This window comes from Halictus rubicundus, chromosome 7, assembly GCF_050948215.1.
Source record: "Halictus rubicundus isolate RS-2024b chromosome 7, iyHalRubi1_principal, whole genome shotgun sequence".
Lineage (NCBI taxonomy): Eukaryota > Metazoa > Arthropoda > Insecta > Hymenoptera > Halictidae > Halictus > Halictus rubicundus.
In genome coordinates this window covers 2,461,331-2,483,485 of record NC_135155.1, presented here as the reverse complement: position 1 = coordinate 2,483,485, position 22,155 = coordinate 2,461,331, and the positions used below count along the sequence as shown (strand labels likewise).

Genomic DNA, 22,155 nt, shown 5'->3' with positions numbered 1-22,155 from the left:
GTTTGGAACGTTCATTCACACAACACAAAATTTCCTAGTGATTTGCGGTGGCAGAGTCAAGTGATTCACCCTATAATAAATCATTTTGCTAACTTTTCGTTCCATAATTTTTTGGATGCTTGCGAAACTTATTTAGTGAGACGAATTACAATGGCTCCAAGAAGTATTTGAACACCAAATACGACAATAATTTTGTACTCGTTTTAAAGTTAGAAGCCTCCAGTTTCATAACGCATCATTCATTTTATTCCGAGGAGATTCCGAAGCTTCCCCTTTACAACGACACCTTAAAGATTGATGTACGATCTTTTCTAGTCGTTTTATCAAATTTTGAATGAGAGACGCCGATTTTGTGTGACGCCATCTATCCAATAATACAGGCTGTCCCAAAAATCTTGTACTTCCTTGAAAGGCGATAGCTCCCGCTGAGCGTGGCATTGGTATTGGTCGAGGCGGAATCCGACTTCTATAGCCGCGCTCTGATTCGTCTGTGTTTTTCGATAATAACTCCTTAACAAAGATGCGGAGAAAATTTTCGCAAAGGAAAAAGTTACTTCAAACGAGCTCAGGAATCACTACTTTCAAGGAAGTACTTAGGACACTGTATAAGTTTTATACACTTTGAGAGCTTTACACCACTGAAATTGTTTCTCACTTTTGTTCCATAAGACAACAAATTTTTGAAAGTTTTTGGAGACGTTTGAATTTGCAGCATTTTCTTAGAAAAATTGGGTCTTCAGTTTGCCACCTGCCACATCATATAAAAATATCTTCGGAGGAAAATAAGACACAACGTTGCAAAAGTAGAGGCTTCAAGCTTTAAAATCAGTACAGTCTTATGGTTGTAGTATTTGTTTTTAGGAAATTATCACAATTTAAATATCGAAAATTTTTCGAGAATCGGGAAATTTAATGCTTAAATACTTTTTGGGTCAACTGCTAACATTTATAATAAGTCTACATTCATTTTAATGCTTGAATATTGATAACAAAAAAAAAATAGAACTTTACTTCATCTTAAACAAAAGGAATTTATATGTAATAGATTTTGCTCGAAATTTTAATCGCGAGTTTGACTCGATCATATGTGGTAAGGGATTAAAAAAATGTACGCAAATGAATGTGATATTTTCTACATAAATGAATGCAGAGATATTAAAGAGATCACAAATGGGTAAAAATTGTGCTTTTTGAAAAATTGTTGTGCATTATGCATTACAAATTTAGAAAGATTAATGCAGAGAAAACCTGAAAGACCGTAAAAAAGTTAGTTAACTCATTCTTCAAATGTATTCAAGCTAGAGTTTTCCATGGTTTCATGAAAACTATTTCTCGTATTTCGCCTTTCTTCTAGGGTGAATGTATATTGGTATTATCGCATCTGCTCCAGCTGTTACATTATTGTTATCACACGCTGCTTTGGCATTATCACGGAGCATCAAGTGTAGTTCAAATGACGGCGCCTGGCACTTTACCTTTCAGTCATAACATTTTGATAACGGGTGCAGAAATATTTTGCATGTATGTGCCATTCGAAACATACTGCACGAGTTAATATGCTTGTGTAGAATGTTGGCGTCATTTGAAACTGAAACTACATGAAACATATCGTGTGAGCTATAATATCGCATCGATTACTGAATTATTAAATTATTATAGCAAATTATACAATACAATTTATTAGAACAAACGTGCAGCTTCACGCTACGACGGATGGTGTAGTAAAGTAACTCATTATCACTGTAATGATGTTATAATTACCCATTATATCATTACATAATTACCTGATAATAAGTAGAATAGGATCATAAGTGAAGTATAAAAGCAAGAATTGTATAGGTTGTTCCATAATTCATTCGAGGAGAAGTGATTCTATGGAAAAACATAATTCGACATTACAGAATATTTGCTGCAAATAAACTTTTGATAGCACGCGCGTGGATACACTTATATTTAATTCCGGTTCGTCTGCTGAAGAACACATCATGACTTTCTTAATCTCTAAAGAAGTGTGAATACAAAAAACTGTAATCACACCCGTTGCACAACGTAATAAACTAAATCCTAAACTTATAACAATCAAAATTGAACATAAGTAATTACTGTTCAAATACTTCTTGTATCCACTGTAAATTTAGCTATTATTTTTCTTTCCTTCTTGTTTCTTCTTTCTTTGAGGTACAATATAGTCGACAAACGAAAAAGGAGGAGACGCAGTCCCTCTTTCTTTTTCAACTTTCCTTCTCTACGTTCGGGACACTACAAAGAATGTAGAGCACTTCCACTAGAACTGTCGCTCGGCAGACCCAACGATACGACAGTTACGAAGATACTACTGTACAATCTTTACTCGATATATGTCTCAAATATCTAGTCGATAGAAGTCGCAGAACTATCCCCACTGCCGCGGGGTATACTCCGTAAAGGGCCACAAAGCTCGAGTGGCTTCGGTTGCCGAGGACTGTAAATGTAATACGGGTCGGGTATATCGGTGTGAGACCAGGAGACTATTAACAAAACCGATAACAAAACTCTTTTATTTTTCATTACTTTTCTAATGAAAATGATAGCAAATATGATATAATTCTGATGATATTTAATTGTGTAATGTACGATGAAAGTTACTTCCCATTACAATTATATTAACGGAAAATTAATATAGATATGATCCGAATTATATCGTGTTTGGTATCATTTTAATAAAAAAAATTCCACAAATATATTGGTGAAAGTCCCATAAAAAAATAATGAAAAATAAAGAAGTTTTGTTATTGGATTAGTAGTGGCCTCACACCGATACACCCGACCCGTATTATATTTACACTTCTCGGTGACCGAGGCCACTCGAACTTTGCTGTCCCTTTCTACGTTCGGCAGTGTATCAAAGATTAGTATCTTTTAGCCGATATATGTAACTGGATAGACCCATATTGTAAACATACATGGAGTAAAGACTGTACTTTAACACGCCCTCCGCCCTATATCGCTTGTAACTAACGTTGTACCTCGGGGCTCCTTCCTCCTCTGTCCTCCCTTATCTTTTCCCTTATTCTTTGTAAGATCTATCTCATGGTCTTTCCCCCTTGTCTCTTCCATCTCAGCTCGTCTATCGAACTCACCCTTCTCTCGCGTTATCCTTCTTTTCGTCTCCCACTTTCCATTTTCTACTCTTGCTCGGCCTTTTTCCATATCTTTTATGCATCCTATCACTGACTTCGTATCCAATTTTCTGACTGTTAGTAGTTACATATTAAATGATTTCAGAATACAAATTTTATGAAGTGTGTTGATCAAGAAATACGATTATAATCTACAAGTTTATTGAATATTTCCGTTACCTGTAATAATATGAAAAAATGACATGGACAAAAGTTGCTCGATATAGAGCAGGTCTGGGCAACTTACGGCTCGCGAGCCTCAGACGACTCCTCTCCCTACTCCTGGGTTCCCCCTCCAAACTCCTGTGAAGTGTATATGGTACATGGATACATTTGCACTTACGCGAGGACGCGAGACAAAGCACGGTAAAGGCAATATGAAATAGTTGATAATGGGGAACTGGTGCACTGATAGTGGGAGTCGCGAAGCGACAATGGGAAAACAGTTGCCCAGGCCTGGTATAAAGGGAGAAATGTTGTGATATAAACATTTTTGTGCGTGAAGTCATTTCGGAGATTTCAAGGTCAGCTTGATTTCTTTAAATAGAAAGAACGCACCTACCTACCTACCTTCGGTATCATGAATCGACTAAGTAACAACTTCGTAAACATCTCTGCGGAAAAATGTATTGACCTTTATATGTCCTAGATATAATAGTTAATGAAATATTATCGAAATAATTTTCATTACGTACCTACGACCTGGAAGCTAGTAGGTACTCAAGTTGATGACCCTCATCTTTAATACGGTGAGTACACATATAAAATTATTTTTATAATATTTCGTTAACTATTAAGTACATCTAGGACATATCGTTCAGTCATAAAAAATGTGACATAAATGAAAGAAAGGAAATTTTTTTTTAATGTATATAATCAACTTAGAAATGTAAAATGATTTGTTGTTATTTACATAATATTAATTGTCATGTACATTAGTTATAAAGTACACTACAATTTAGATATTTATTATTATAATCTTTCTTATAAATATATTTTGAATTATGTCATTTTTCCTGCGAATAAATGTTGAAAGGTTGAATTAGAGTTGTGACGTTTTTATTGTGAAAAGTTACAGTAACTTCAAAGCTCTTGTAAACCAATAAAAATAATTTCATAAGATAAGTGACAAAACTCAAAATTTTTTTAACTTATTTTTATAATTCATAAGATAATTCATAAGATATATTTCATAAGATAAGTGACAAAACTCAAAATTTTTTTAATGAACGATATATATATAAAGGTTAATACATTTTTACGCAGAAGTTGATACTTATCGATTCATGATACAAAAGATAAGTCTTTACATTTAAACAAGTCGAGGTGACCTTGAAATCTTCGGAATGCCTTTACGCACATAAAAATTGTTTACAATACAAAATTTCCGCCTCTACACGTACCATGCAACTATTGTATATATCATTTTTTCATATTATTACAGGCAGAGTTATGCTAATTCAGTTACGTTGTAATTTAATAGCACAATTGAATTACATTGTATTTCAATTATATAGTAATTCAACTACGTCGTAACTGAATTACATAATTCAAACCTTTCAATTAATTCAATTACTAATTATTTTAATCAGATGTATAATTGAAATACGATATAATTAAAAGACAGCTCTCCAAATTATGTATAGCCCAGAACTTTGAAGAATTTCCTCGTCCTTGTTCGTAATACGTCAAAGTGATCCCATTATTGATTAGTGGTAAGCTAACAACGTTTCTTTTTCAGTTTTTTTGCTATTAGATAATGTATTTCATTTTACTTACATATAATATTAATGTTTGTTTAATGAGTCTCATTAGATGATTGTCGTTATTTTTTCCTTTAATATATATCGTAACCTAGGTAAAGTAGAGACATGTTTCCTTTTTCTGCTTTTTATATTTATGTTTGAAATTTAAAAAATTTCTTCTGTTTGAAACCTCCACATGGATTTTTCAACCTCTTATTACCTATTACTTTATTATTCTTCAATTTTTAATTTTAATTTAATTACATTATAATTCGTAATTGCTGTAGTTTAATTGCAAAGTATTTTATAATTGTACTCCATTGCAATTACGAATTACATTGTAATGTAATTGAACGAAGATCTGAATTATGAATTACAATATGATTGAATTACAATGTAATTAAATTACTTTGTAATTATAACTCCTGGAGTAATTCAATTGTAATTCTGCACAACTCTGATTACAGGTAACGGAAATATTCAAGGTGTGCAAGTTGCATGAACCACCCTGTATGCACGTATCAATTATGCACAGGACGGTGCACGCAATTTCTCAGGTTATACAGGGTGAGTCACCGAATGTTTTCACCTCAAATATCTTTGTTGTTTCCAAAGATACATTAAATATCTTGAGGACAAAGTTGAATGGTAACATGGGGCTCGCACGATACCAACAAAATTTTAGATTTTGTCATTGTTTTAGAGATATCAAGGTCACCTTCATTTTTTTATATGGGACCACCTCTTTTTAAACACCTACGATGATAGTCCCTTTCATTACGAATTCAGTGACTATAATTCACGAGCAAAGAATACATATAAGATTTACAATATGAGAACAGAATACCTGTATTTCATAAATGTCCGAAATTATGGCTGTTTACATCGATACATTTTTATATACAGACTCTGAAGGAATATCGAATTCTGACAAGTATATCAGAGGTAATATTCGTACATGCTGTGATGGTACGTTAATGCATATTTTCAACTGTGGTTGGAGCACTCATCTGTACGCTATCTTTCAGCAAAAATAATCTTTTTAAATACGTTACCTCGTATTTTTGAAAACAACAAAGATATTTGAGGTGAAAATGTTAGGTAACTCACCCTGTATGTGACTTCGTTATCAGTGCGGTTACAGGAAAATGTCAAAGGAGAACGATGTACGGTTCAAAGAGTACTACATCCGTAAGATCATGTTTACATAGTCAGGTTTCTCACTCGTAGAATCTACGCAAAGAAGTATTGGAGTAGAATGGCAAAAAGATTATTAGTTATTGTGATATTTTTAAAAAATGTCTTTATTGAAGAAGATGGACAAAAAAACTTCTCCATTACACTGTACACATGTCACAAAAGCTTTTCAATTGTATTCATACCTGAGTTAAGGTGATCTTTAATTATTGTTGCACATCGCAATATTATTCGTTCTTTCAGATCTTTTACAAAATCGAAAAGCTTAGAGGATGAACATGTTAAGTGACATTTTTGAAAATATAGAGATTTCCGGATGGAAGAATATGTTATTATCTGCTTTAAATATAGAACGTAAAATAAAAAGAAATTGTTACTTAACATGTTCATCCACTAAGCTCAATAATTGTGAGGATCTAAAATATCTTAACGTGAGGCACAGGCAGTATCTGTTGTTGTTATGACAACACACATCAATACCGACAATTAGGAAATTGTCGTGAAGCGCTTTAGCAGTTTCTTCAATAAAGACATTTTCTTAGAATATCTCGATAACTAATAATTTTTTTACGATTGTACCCCAATACATTTTTACGTAGAATAACAAGGAAAATCTACCTATGTAAAAAGAATAATGCATTTCCATGAAAAAAAAAAAATAATTCAATTGTTGAATGCACATGCATCACTACACATCTAAAAAAAAATGTTTTGGACATGTATCGAGTAAACACTGTATTCATCTTCCTCCTTTGACATTTTTCTGTGACTGCTCTGTTAACGAAGTTATAACTTGAGTCTACGATTGTGGATGTGTTTTGAAGGGATCACATGTACACAGAATCCGTGAACTATGTATGCATTCGCGAATTAATGCATTTCTATTCTTCGTGTACACGGATGTAGAGGTTCGTGTATTTTTGTACAAACTGATCGGGTTCTTTTCGACTGACGATGTTAGAAGCGAGACAGCAATAAACTCACGCTGAGTTGTTCAACCGTTATATCACCGTATATTGAAATACACGTGTAACACAAACACACGAAATTCGTGAAATTAAAATATACGGGTAGCCGTGTATTTAATATTACAAGGATTACGATAGGGATTTGTCCATTACAAGTGTAAGCGTGTATTTTCATGTAACATGAAATTCTAAGACTGGTTGATCATAATTTATTTAAGTAAATATATATCGCACTCTTCACATTTTCTTATATACGTTTCATAACCAAATTCACACACACACACACACACACACACACACACACACACACACACACACACACACACACACACACACACACACACACACGCACGCACGTACCTGAAACAATATTGAATATGAAACAATATAACCTGAAACAATTACGTCGAATAGCGTTTATTCTATGGTTTGGTACTGGCGTGGCAGTTGACGTGTTAAAAGTAGCACCGTCAAGGAAGTAGTTTTTGATTGCTTTAGATGGCTTCTCGCTTTAGTATTGGCTTTTAACGTAATAAAACCCTAAACCACAGATTTTGTTGTAACTAACATTATAGATAAATTTATGTTTAAACTTTAAGGAAAAATTTTAAAAAGTTGAAAATGAGTATCATTTAATTATTTATAAGCTATAGAACAATAAGGTAACTGGGAACTGGTTCTTGATCAATTTAAAATTACATGGCGACTAATTTTTCAATCATTTAAGGAACTAATTTTCTCGTATAAATATCCAAAATTTCATCATGCAAGAAACTAATTTTTGATTAAATATTTTTGGTATAACTATTTCGTGAAAAATCATTAATCATACTCTTTGTTCAGCGTTATTTATTTGAAATTTTTAAGAAGACCATTATTTATGTAAAATATAAGTATATGCTACCTCACGGTGCCGACTTAAGGTTTACACCATCTTTTCGTGACCTCCCATTAATAAGTGGTGTCTCTCGTTTTAAATCCGGAACTAATTTTTGGACACTATTTAAAAGTAAATTACGATGAACTGGAAAACCAGTAGCACTCATGGGATGAATCCATTTTATCAGTAAATTTTCCTCTACTATACTTAATACACTCATTGGACCAGGACTCATGATAACAGCAGTCTTCTTTTTAGGAAATTTGAAAAGAGTATATCTATTATACTTTTTGCTGGCAGCACGCGCAGACAATTTATTACAATTTATGTTCTCTACAGTTTGTTTTAAATCTTCTATGCTACAATTGTTATAAGACTCCTTTTTCTTTTTATATGTCATTTTAGATTAGGTCCAATACTTGTCTCAACAAATAATCAAGTACTAACTAAAAATAAAGTATTAAATAAATTTGATTTTAGTATTATAATATAAATTTTATTCTTTTATAATTGTACGATGTCCTAATCTATTTCTTATTCAGGTCATCAAAAAATTAGTTATACAAGAAAAAATTGGAACTAAATAATTGATCATAGACTTTCAAATAAAAATAGTTGTTCTACATTGTAAATAAATTATTTAATATACCAAATGTATGACAATACCTTTAACAATTGTAAAAGTATGAAAGAAATCAGTTGTGTTATCGTTGGCGGTCTCTTACACCGATCAGTAAGACATGACGTCCAACAAGGGTTTTCTGCATGTATGCTACCTTGCATATTTATTTTCACGCAAGCTCACAATATTAACTGCTTTCACGTATAACACGTATATGTTTGAATTCTCAATCGTTACTTAAACAATTATTTCAAATAATTATCTGTCGGCATAAGCTTACAAGAACGATTTACTTTATGAATTGATAAAAAATCAGTTCCTCGTCAAGAATTAGTTCCTTAACACATTGAGCGCCGGCAACGTATCGGTCACTTAAAGAAACCCGCCTTTTTGGCGGGACCGGCGCTCAATGTGTTAACAGTAGGCTAGTATTATTGGGAGCTGAAAAGAAGTCACTTGGAAGAAATACAGGAAGGGCACGTCCCGAGTCACACGTATTTTCGGCTCTAGCGAAACATTGTCTAAGTGATCGCATATACTTCGTAGCGTGTGCCGTCAAAGCCTAACAAGTTGACTGCCATGTCACCCATATGTGGGTGACGGAATTATCTGTCCAGGTTTTAAAATGAATTTTCACGTTATCATATTCATCGTACCAAATTTTATTAGGTTCTGTAAAATGCAAGAAAGTTGGAGGACTAGTCTATATCATACATTTAATTTTTTTCAATTTTTATTTCATTAAATAACTTACTTTGATTGTATGTAATTTTTGAGGTTTCTAGTTTGGCAGTCAAAGTGCTAAACATTAAAAGTACGGAACGGCGTTGCCAGATTATGACTAGTCTCCCACTCTACCCTTGCCCTTGTACGACGCTTTTCCCCACGCTTTCACTCGGTCATGTGAGGGGTTTTGTCTCGACATGTAGCAGTGTAGCCAGACAGGGGAAATTTAGGGGAATACAGTTAACACAGGGTAACTCCCTCTCTGGGTCATTACAGGATTAGCCCCTCTTAGGGGTGTGCGGGTACCCGAAATTTCGGGTTCGGGTCGGGATCCCGAAAGTTTATAAACTTCGGGTACCCGGAATGGCAGTCGGGTCGGGTCTAGTCGGGGTCCCGAAAGTTTGCAATATTCGGGTACCCGAAGTTAAAGTTGTATTTATATATGTAAGTATAAGGCTGTTTCACGTGACTCACGTGACATTGTGACACATGCACGATAGAAGTGAAACGCGTTACGTGACCGAGCCGTAGCGGAAGCGTAGAGATGCTCGCCGCCGGGGAATGAGGGAATGGTGTCGTAGAAGAGGGGTAAGGTAAAGTGAGGGACAAGTCTTACAATGAGTCTGACGACATTGCTGCGTAAGCACCGATGATGAGTATAGGCGTGCAGAACGAAAAACTCCCTTGCCCCTGTGCCGTGACAGGTTGACTTCTTCTCAAGTCCCAATAATAACACTCGGATGAAAATCCGCGCGAACTGATGGGGTTATCGGCCTAATAGGACAATGAACGTTTGATTAAGGGAAACGAAGCATGTGGCGCTGCTTCTACGCTCCTGGGTGGTTCGGTTGATAGAGAGCGACGAGGCGGAAGCTGAACCAGTCGTGATGGAGGTAAAACCGATCCCGAAGCCTAGATCGGTCGTGCCTCATCGGCCGATTCCAGCGCCGAGGCGGCTTCCGCCGACGCTTCCAGCCAGTTGTCACAGCAGCCAGAGCAGCGACTCGAGTCAATCGGAAAAAAGCGACGACCAGAAATCGATACCGGAGACCCGGACCGCGAATAACGAATTTTTTCGCAATCTGAGCACAAGCTCCCGCCAGCTGAAAGACGAGATTTCGGAGAAGGTGACGACCAAGGGCCGCGCGGTGATCTCCAGCACCAGGAACGCCAGCATACGGTTGGAGAAATCGGTGAAGAACCTTCTGACTAGACGATTGACGTCGCTGAACCAGGATGAGCTTCTACGCGACAACGCCGAGGGTCTCAAGATGTTCAACGGGCCGATGGTAGACGAGAGATGCGTGTCCATGCCGGCAAACGATATTTTCAGCAGCATCACGTTCTATAGTCCTCTGAACGCTAATCTGAGAAGCATGAAAAACGAAGAAGACTTATCCGGGATGCGGAACAGCCCACCGCCCCCGGTCTATCCTCCACCCCCGCATCCTGACGAATCTATCTACGACGAGCTGCAGTCCGTTACGTCCGACAGCAGCCGATACGAGACGATCAGCTCAACCACCTCCGACAAAAACGACAGGGACTTCCCGGAGTCCTTCAGCCTACTCAATTTCGCACGTAACCAGGTAAATATTCCGGATTTCTATCAAGACGCCTAAAGAGGTATTGCGGCTTTTCATTTTAAAAAATAAATCGATTTTTTGTTTTTTACATTTTCTTTAAGTACAACAGGTATTCGCTGGTTGCACGAAAACAGGAACGGTATTTCTGGCAAGATCCGAGATTTTTCCAATGAACAGTGTCCAACCAATCACATAAGAATCCCCAACTATAACTTCCCCACTGTTGAATTGAAGCCGTGATCAATGCGTACATACAGAGTGTCCCAGAAAGAATGTCGGAGAAAGAAAATGTTGATTCATGAGGTGGTTCTAAGCATTTTTTTCCTGTGTCAATTTGCGACGAAACGCTTTGTTTTAGAGTTATTAACGCAAAAGACGGACCAATCAGAACACGGCCACAGCGGACGGATTCTGGCTCGGCGAAAGGACTCGCTAAGCGTCGTTGCGTTGTCGTTGGCCGGGCCAGAAACCGTCCGCTGTGGCCGTGCTCTGATTGGTCCGTGTTTTTCGTTAATAACTCGAAAAAAAAGCTTTTCGGCGCGAATTTAGCAAAGGAAAAAGGTGCTTAGAACCATCCTAGGTATCACCCCTTACTTTTTTCTTTCTGGAGCATCCTGTATAACAGTATAAAGAAACAGTCGCGACGCGACTCGCAAAGTCATCACAAAATTTCCATTTGTTGTAAGCCACATTCCCCACCTCGCGCAAATAAAATATAACCCACGAGGTTGTAAAGAGCGGACATTGTATAGGGAGTGCAATGAGCGAGAACCCACTATACGTACAAGTATAGTGAATTCTCGATATATGTCAGCAACACGGGTCTTGATGTCGCTTATCATCGTTCGCCGATGAGTGTAAACATATTCGTCCTATATTTTATATGTCAAAGTTACAACGACAAATGCTGTGGCAAAGGCCTTTAACTGTACCGGCCGCCGTGATTCTCCGCGTCACTTTTTTTCCTATACGCTATCCTTCTTTGTGTCCGAAACTTTCATCATTCATTACACATGTAAATATCATCGGAATTACATCATATTTGATATAATTTTCATTAGAAAAATGCCAAGAATATGGTGGTGAAAGTCCCATAAAAAATAATGAAAATAGAGAAGTCTTGTCATCGGATTAGTAGCGGTCTCCTGGTCTCACACCGATCTACCCGACCCGAATTATGTTACACTCCCCGGCGACCGAGGTCTCTCGAGCTTCTTGGCCCCTCACGGAATATACTCCGTGGTAATGGGGATAATTCTGCGACATTCATCATGCATGCCTCGGCGACATATACCGAGAAATCATTGTATTGTGGAGAATATGTATGAAAAGGATTTGTTCAAATTCGTAAAATTAACGTGATTTTTCGAAACGGTTGCCACGATATCTCGAGTTCTAGTTGACTGAATGACATGAAATGTTCAGAGAACCTTGGGAACGTACCCTATTATCGCACGAACTAAAATTTTTAAAATCCGTGAATTTTTTCTTATTTTTGTATTGTGCAAAAGATCGAAAAATAGACATTTCGTTTTTTTTAATGGGACCTGGTATTTTTTATTGCATATTCAATTCAGTCTGAGACGTTTTTCTCGAAAATGCCTCCATTAGACGGAAAAAGGTATTCCAATGTATGAATTCACATTTTTCAAATTAAGGATGTAATTTTTAATAATGAATCTGCACACGTTACAGAACAAATAGTAAAGGACAATATCTTCTCTTAACTAAATTAATAAAGAACTTAATAGAAATAAAGTATGGAAATAAACAAAAGAGTAACAAGGGCACCCTTACAGAATGACGCACTATCGAACATTGAATCATGCTGATGTTCTTCAGAGACTTGCATTTTCCAACTGGATAAGACAACAACCACGTGATTTTCATCGCAAAATTTTATTCACTGATGAATGTACATTTAAAAGTGATGAAGATGGTAATTCTTGGAACTCATTGGGTGACAGACATAGATCATCAACATGTTTAGAAGGTCAATGTTTGGTGCGGCATTATTGCAAATCATATCGTAGGTCCTCTTTTTCTTGAGGGGAATCTTAACAGTGCTAAATACTGTGCTTTATTAGAAGCATATCTTCCAGATTTACTAGAAAATATTCCACTGCAATTGCGAGTGGACATGTGATTTCAGCAAGACGCATGTCCCGCACATACATCGAGAGCTGCTCGTACAAACTTGAATACAATGTTTCCCAATAAGTGGATAGGCAAATATGGTCCAGTTACATATCCTCCTCGGTCACCTGACCTTACTTGATTAGTATTTGTGGGCAAGAATGAAAGACCTTGTGTATCGGGAACGCCCAACGACAAGAGAGAATATGATAGAAAGAATAAAAGAAGCAATTCAATTGTTAAATGCTGACGAAATTCTTCGTGCTGCCGATTCCTTCCAAAACAGGATAAACCTCTGTATTACGCAGAATGGTGGCCCATTTGAACACCAACGTTAAACACTTTTCCATTTAAACTCGTTTTTTCAAGTTACGTGAACCAATATTAGATACCTAATTATTTCCTGTTTATTTCCAAAATTAATCCTTGTTACTCTTTTGTTTATTTCCATACTTTATTTCTATTAAGTTCTTTATTAATTTAGTTAAGAGAAGATATTGTCCTTTACTATTTGTTCTGTAACGTGTGCAGATTCATTATTAAAAATTACATCCTTAATTTGAAAAATGTGAATTCATACATTGGATACGCAATAAAAAATACCAGGTCCCATTTAAAAAAACGACTTTCGGTTTGAAAATCCTATTTCCGGTTAGTACCGGAAATTGCAACTATCGCTATTCGATAGAGCGTACTCGAATTAGTGACTAAAATTTTTTTAGTTTTCAATAAAAATCACTCTCCACCATTTTAATAGGGGTGGACGGGTGGTCTAGGACACCCTGTATATACCACCCGTCCGGCCATACCCTGCATACAATTATGTTTCTTTAAAAAATCATTATGTCCATCTTAGTACATGATGTTTAACCCTTTGCGCCACCATTTATTTTGAGGTTATAGTGATAAAAAATTCCTCATCGTTCCGAATTTCATAGAAAAAAAAAAAGAAAATTTATATTTATTGTATGCCTTTTTTTCAATGGCTATACATATGTCGTCTACAACATAATAGAATTTTATTTCGATTCGAAGGAGCTAAGTAATATTTGCAGGAAAATTGTTGAAAATTGACTAGGGTGCTGGACAAAATATTAACTTGAGAATAAGTTCGTTCGCATTTTTTTACAAGAATGTGACAACTGAGAGAATTAGGCCGGCGGCTTCACGTTCACCTAGTATGTACAAGAACGTTGCTATACAGGGCATCTAAAAATGTTGTATATCCTTGAAGGGGTTGATTCCTAAGGTCATATGAAATCATTTTTTTCTTTACGAAAATGTTCTCCGCGGCTTTGTTCAGGAGTTATTCACGAAAAACACGGACCAATCAGAGCGCGGCTATAGCGGACGGTTTCCGGTTCAGCGACAGGTCCCGCTGAGCGTGGCGTTGACATTGGCCGAGCCACGTGTGCTTTTCGTTAACCGCTTCGCTCCCACGGACGTATTATATCGCGACGCGATACCGTTCGTGCGATGCCACAAACGAGTAAACACGCGGCTTATGCTTTTGTTCCGTCTGGGGTCACTAAACTTGCTTCTATGTTGTGTCAGTCACAGTGCCCATTTAGCTATTCACGGGAGTAGGGCACGATGCCACGATTAAGAAATCGTATTATTTAGTGATAGCAATAGTGATATGGACAGTAACAGAAATAATTCAAGTGACGATGACGTTCCATTGTCCGAAAGGTGGGAGAATTTAACACATTGTTGCCGGGACACGGATAAATTCGTCTTTTTTTTTAGACTGATGGTGTTTTGCGGGACACGTAAAAACCCGTTTTTCATTGTCTGCTGGTGGGAGTCGGGTCCCGTATTTATACGGGTTTTTTAACGACGGATTATGTTACCATCGTCTTTTTGACAGTTCCAGAACACACATGCTTGTTATATTGACATACTACTTTTGTTATTTATAGCGTTATTTTAAAGTTACAGCGATTTCTAAAAATGTCTATTTTTTCTCAAGGCCGCGCGCGAAATGTCCCATAAACAATGTGTTAATAAATCAAAGAAAGTGGAATATTCCAACTGCTAGAATGAATCTACTAATGAAGCACGATACATCCATAACTCGTCTGTGACCTAGTATCGGCGTCGCGACATAACACGTCCATGGGAGTGAAACGGTTAATAACTCTTGAACGAAGACATGGAGAACACTTTTCAAAGGAAAAAGATATTTCAAATGATCTCGGGAATCATCCTCTTCAAAGATGTACAACATCTTTGGGACACCCTGTATTTATGGGTAGAAAATGTATAGACTTTATACACCCTGTATTTTGCTTACCATCTCCACAATAAACACGCAATCTCCTAGATCTTTGTCATGAGTAATAAAAGAATTATACAATGAATTGCAAAAATTAATTAATATCGGTTGGACAAAAGTAAAAGACAGTAGTACAAAAATCGTTACACTTATTTTATGGAAATACTTTAGTATTTAAAATTGTTATATCTCTTTTTAATCCTATTGCTTCTAATAAACGTTTTCAGATCGTTTCATATAATTTGTTTATTCGATTTGTGTTGAACTGTCTCCAGTTTTGATGTGTACTGTCCTTTACATCGTTTAGATCATATCATAATACCTAGTTTCAGATTTTGTACAAAATAAAAATGTTTTGCATTTGTTGCAAGAAACAGAAGCCATCTAAGGATTTCGATCTTTCATTGATTATTTTAATAAATTGAAAATAATACACCCATACCCTTCGATTCGTTTAATCATTCTATTGTTCAAAATTGCAACTACACATTTATGTCATGAATGGATCAAATCCGCAGTCTATCGAAGATTTTGTGTGTTTATTCTAGAGATGGTATACAATATACAGGGTGTCAAAGTGTTCCTTTTCTACCTTTAAATCTACGGAATGTATACAGTGTTTATTTTATACAATGTTCCAAATACCTAGCCAATAAAAGTCCCAGAACTATATCCACTGACGCTTCTAGAGCTTCGCTGGCCTTTTATACGTTCGGCGTGGATCAAAGAATAGTATCTCCTGGCCGATATTTGTCCCTGGCTAGACCCGTGTTTTGGACAGATATCGAGTAAACACTGTAAATATGTAAAGTGTTTTGCTATTTTGTCCATCACTGTTGAAGGAAGTAGCAGCCACTTTCCCAAAGCCATTTCTGCGAAACATCGTTTGTGATAGTACATCTTTTGATTGTCGAGGCCGATTTTTGAAAGAATTACAGCTATTTGAACTCCAAAGTATAATTTGTTTATCTAAACTTTCAGCGAAATCGCTAGCCATACATAGGCCAAATTTTTAAAATATCCTCCTCCCCTCCCCAAAGCTTTTCGTACCTATTACATACTGCGAATTCTCATTACGAGTCAGTGGAACTACCCAGACCACCGCGGTGAGGAGCCCAAGCTCGAGAGCCGTCTCTCGAGCTACGTGCAACATTGTATCGGAGAAAGACATTTTCTCAGTCTTCTTGTCACTATTGCTTGGTAATCATAGGCTTTTATGACTTGTAGACGGATATGACTCTTAAAGGCTCGTACAGACCTAAACATTTCGACGAACATTGCGCCGAGCGGCGCGTCGAACAGCGAACGAAACACAAAATCGACATTAATTTCGGCGAATCGAACGGCGCGCCGGAGGGCATGCCGATCGGCGGACGAGACGGAGATCGACATTAATTCGGTAACCAGCGCAACGATCAGATCGCATTTGTTTAATTTCCAAAATTTCTTGCAAACTATGGAAGCTGCAGCAGCATATATTTACATTCACTACTCGTTAACCGCGAAGGATAAACACAGAAAATCTAGAAGATGGTGGCAAACCCATCTATACAGGGTGAATTCGATAAAGCAGGACACCTAAATATCTCCGTTACTTTTCGTTGTACAAAAAAACTTCGTAGGACAAAGTTACACTGTTTGAAGGGCCACATATAACGGTGTAAGTTATCGATGTTTTTTTAAATGGAATGATATATTTTCGTTAACGTAATGTTGTAGCTGACAAAATAACGAATTCATGCATATAATACAATATGACCTTCAAATGACCTTCAACCCAGAAAAATGGTATAAATAAAATTCAACGTGTAAGATTCATTTGATGTATTTCTGTTACGCCAAATGTTCAAAAATACATCCCTTGAGCTGCTATACATTCAAATGTATCGCAATACATAACATAATAACAGATTCGGTGTTGACAGGAGGACAATTATGATATACCTTCACCTAAACGTTCGTACAGAATCGTGTTTATCCACTACTAATTACTCAGAAGATCTTCTTGCTATCAGATTTCCACAGTTTCTAAGATTTCTCGATCAGTTTATCGATGAACGTTTCACAATGCGTTACTCGAAGGAAGATAAGATTGATATGATTTTCATTTATGGAGAAAGTCGACAGTGTTTAAGAGAAGCCGCGCAGTTGTACAAGGACCGATTTCCTAATCGTAATTGTCCACCAGTTTCCGTTTACTCCAATTTGATAAGTAAATTCCGTGAAACTGGTAGTGTCGAAAATAAAAAACGTACAGAGGTGAGGACTGTAAGGAATGAAGCAAACACAATTAATGTTCTGGAAGCAGTGAATACAAACCCTCATGCTAGTACGGGGCAAATCGCACGAGGAAGTGGCATTAGTCAAAAATGTGTAGTGCAAATACTCCAGGAACACAAATTTCACCCCTTTCACCTATCAACTCATCAAGAACTTCATGGTAGAGACTTTGTGAATCGTGTAAACTTTTGCCAGTGGGGATTGAGACAATTGATAAACGATAGAGCATTTTTTAATCAAGTATTATTTACCGATGAAGCTTCGTTTACAAATCACGGGCGAATAAATTTAGAAAACCTGCATTATTGGTCATCTGAAAATCCGCGGTGGTTACGGACAGTCGACAAACAAAGACCATGGTCCGTCAATGTTTGGTGCGGAATTTTAGATAACCAAATAATTGGGCCTCACTTTATTACCGGAACATTAAATGCAGAAAAATACATTGCATTTTTACGAGAATCGTTACCAATTCTCCTGGAAAAAACACCCTTGAACATTCGTGAAAATATGTGGTATCAACATGACGAATGTCCGGCCCATTCCCCCGTGTCGTAACACAATTCTTAAATAACAAGTTTCCAAATCGTTGGATTGGACGTAACGGACCCGTATTATGGCCAGCTCGTTCACCAGACCTTACACCCCTTGATTTTTATCTATGGGGAAAACTGAAAGACGATGTTTATAGTGAACCACCAACGACTATAGACGACATGAAAAAAAGAATAGTCCAGGCTTGTGCGTCGATTTCCTCAGAAATGAATTACGCAGCAGTACATTCTGTAGCTTCACGGCTGACGGTATAGCAGCTCAAGGGAATATTTTTGAACATTTGGCGTAACAGAAATACATCAAATGAATCTTACACGTTGAATTTTATTTATACCATTTTTCTGGGTTGAAGGTCATTTGAAGGTCATATTGTGTTACATGCATGAATTCGTTATTTTGTCAGCTACAACATTACGTTAACGAAAATATATCATTCCATTTAAAAAAACATCGATAACCTTGAAATCTCATAAAAATGACCTTGAAATTTTTTTTCCCTTACACCGTTATATGTGGCCCTTCAAACAGTGTAACTTTGTCCTACGAAGTTTTTTTGTACAACGAAAAGTAACGGAGATATTTAGGTGTCCTGTTTTATCGAATTCACCCTGTATACACGAAGGCTGCCACTGGTGCACGCATTTGTGTGCGCACTTGTGCGAACGGTCGATTTTATCAATTATGCGAGATATATAGATATATATCTATATATGTATATATATGTGTATATATACAGGGTGGGGCATTTAAATGGGAACACCTAAATATCTCGGTTATTATTAGTCGTACAAAAAATCTCCACAGAGTAAAGTTGTACTGTTTCAAGGGGCGAATTTGATGAGGGTAAAAATTTTGTCTCAAGGTCATTTTTTTACAAGATTTCAAGGTCATCGATATTTTTTTAAATAGAATCATATATTTTTATTATCGCTATGCGATAGCCGAGGTCAAGACTAATCCAACGACCTGTAATACTATGACCTTCACGTGACCTTGAGTTTGTTATCACCAACGATTCCACACCATACATTTACACTCCAAGGGGCGCTGGTGTACAACTTGTCGAAGCCATTTCGGGTTTTCAGTGCACCAATAATGCATATTATGTGTATTCAGTTGTCAATGGTTAGAAAAAGGAGCTTCGTCAGTAAAGAGAACGTCATAAAATATTCATGACTTTGTATTTGCTACAATGCTCATGTACAAAAAGCAACACGATTCTCAAAGTCGTTGCCATGAAGCTCCTGATGTAAGGAAATACGGTGTGGATGAAATTTATGACGTTGCAATAAAGAACAAAGAATAAAGAACGTCCAATTTTTCGACAACTTGTAGTACGATCAATATTGACTGTAGCCAATACAAAAGTTTCGGCATCTTCTCCAGGCGCAGGCTTTGATCGTTTTCTGTTCAGTGATTTAATACTCCCTGTTTTACAAAACAGGGAACTATACGGGGAACTATACTTTTACTTACAGGGTAATTGAACTATACGGTCATAACTTTCTCGAGAAGTATGATTTCTCTCAGGGCATCTTCCTGCGTACAGTTAAAATGCTTGTACTCAGTTACTTTTAGCCTCACCATAAACTAAAATAATTTCTACCTTTTCTGCATCACTGTACACCATCGTTTCAGAAAAGTAACGTTATATTTCACAATCGAATAAATCCCGATGAATTTCTTAAACGTACTGATTAGAGTCACCGCAAGGAGAAGAATTTGTATCAGTGTTTATAATTTATTGTAAGCATGTTTACAGTCATTAGTCAAGGTTCAATAACATCTCTTGAAACCCTAGGGGGATCATGTCATCGTTATTTCACTGTTTATATCGAGTGTTCTACTTTTATGAATTTTTCATACTCAAGGTCACGTGAAGGTCATAATATTATAAATCGTTGGATTTGTCTTGACGTCGGCTATCACATAGCGATAATAAAAAAATATGATTCCATTTAAAAAAAAATATCGATAACCTTGAAATCTTGTACAAAAATGACCTTGAGAAAAAATTTTTACCATCATCAAATTCGCCCCTTGAAACAGTACAACTTTATTCCGTGCAGATTTTTTGTACGACTAATAATAACCGAGATATTTAGGTGTTCCCATTTAAATGCCCCACCCTGTATATTGGGATGAAACTTGCACTAAACTTAATTAAAAAATTATTATATAAAATATATATATATTCATAACGATAATTATCACTAAATAGGGATAATTTTTCAATGATTTTAGCACGTTCGCACATTTGCCGTTTTTTTTTGTGTTCCGAACAGACCTGCAAACAAATTTGCGCACAGTTTTTCATCGATCCAATAAATATTAAACTCATTTACTGATAATTATCGATATAACTATATACTTTCTGTAGTAATTCTTAAATTAATTCTAAAAATTTTATTGCTTTAAAATAATATTTGAAATCATTTATTTGTTACTTATTTAATACTTCTTCGAGATTATTTATATCACCGATTTCTTTGTTTATAAATTTCTTTGCATTTCTCAACACTTATTCTTTATATTATGAATGTTTAGGATATGCTATCTGTTCTGCAAACAGATTTACAAGTCCTACCCGTTCGCGTTCGTGCGCGCGGTCGATCCATCAGTTGTAGGTTTTTCGACATACATGAAAGGAAATGCGCGTGAATTTGCTTGCAGGTTTGGAAGGGATACAAAAAAAAAACAGCGAATGTGCGAACGTACTAAAATTTATTGAAAAATTATTCGTATTTACTGATAATTATTGTTATGAATATATATTTTTTGTAATAATTTTTTAATTAAGTTTAATACCAGTTTCAGCCCGATATCTTTTAATTATATCTCTTCTTCCTCATTTTTTTCAAATTTTTGCAATGGCCCTTGCTATGAAAACATTGCATTTGTTTAAATCAATTGGAATGTCTCACTAAATATATAAGAAAGATTATAATTTAAACATTTACATGAGCCATACGTGCATGAAGATCTTCAATTTATCTATCTTACCCGAATATACGCGTCATCTTGAAGTTGTATGACAGAAGATCGGAAATTGATTCGACGCCACTTGCTTGGACCGACAATATGGACGTAATGAAACCAGCGTAAGCGTTGTACATTACTGAAGCGAACATCAGGCTAAATAATAAAACAGTCATTCCCGACGGGTTGCGAGGTATACACGCAGAACCTGCATTTTAGAATTTTTTGCAAAATTAACTTAAACACTTTACATAAAACATCTGATTCACTTTGTCCTACGAAGATGGAAAAAGTGCCAAATATATCTGGAGGATCATATGCTTCTGGTTTTTGAATGTAATATATAGTGGCTCGCAATAATATTCGGACAGTTTTAAAAGGATGAAAACTTTTTTAAGACTGAACCATACGACTTGGATTTTTTGAGGCGTTAGATCAATTAGTTTATCGCATGGAGAGAAAAAGAAATTTTGAAAAAATTGCTATTGGACAGAATTGAAGAGAAAACACTAAAAGCATCTTGTTATCTTTCTTATATTCTTTTAGTCTCACTAAATATATCGAATAAGTTACTGTAAATGTACTGTAATGCACCGTAAATACCGAAGGATAGATATTGAAGCATAGGTACGCAGGGGCAGATATTGAAAGATAGATACAAAACATATTCGCCCATAGCATCGCGTATCAGAACTTGCGATGCGAGAAATCTTCTCCATAGCTTCGCATACGCGACATAGTGGTAGCGAGATATCTCGTCGATGATAACTGTACGTGTGTAGATGGAAAAGTTTTTCCTCACATCTATCACTCCTGCTTGGTTACTTAAAACCGTGCTAAGTAGTTATTTAAAGTGTGAGGTGTTTTGAGCGGTAGAACGACTGGACAACTTATTAGTAACAATAACTTGTAGTTTAATTATAACGACTGTACAATGATGTAGCTTATGTGAGGGCTGGCTGAAGACTAAAGACTCGCACGCAAAGATGGTTCTAAAGGATGTGAAATTTGTGGTGGAGGTGGTAAAGAATAGTGGGAGAAAATT

General features: G+C 36.2%; 1 protein-coding gene and 1 pseudogene across 5 annotated transcripts in view; both read left to right on the top strand.

Moving 5' to 3' along the window:
• Positions 1 to 22,155, top strand: part of Rhogap15b (RhoGAP_ARAP and RA_ARAPs domain-containing protein RhoGAP15B) — a 65,322-nt gene that overhangs the window by 12,102 nt on the left and 31,065 nt on the right. For all 5 annotated transcript variants that reach the window (XM_076791127.1, XM_076791128.1, XM_076791129.1 and 2 more), the window contains exon 2: positions 10,099 to 10,885. In XM_076791127.1, coding sequence (XP_076647242.1) covers positions 10,184 to 10,885 — 702 coding nt within the window. In that variant the 5' untranslated portion in view covers positions 10,099 to 10,183. The remainder of the gene's footprint in view (positions 1 to 10,098; positions 10,886 to 22,155) is intronic.
• Positions 12,523 to 13,565, top strand: LOC143355938 (uncharacterized; annotated as a pseudogene).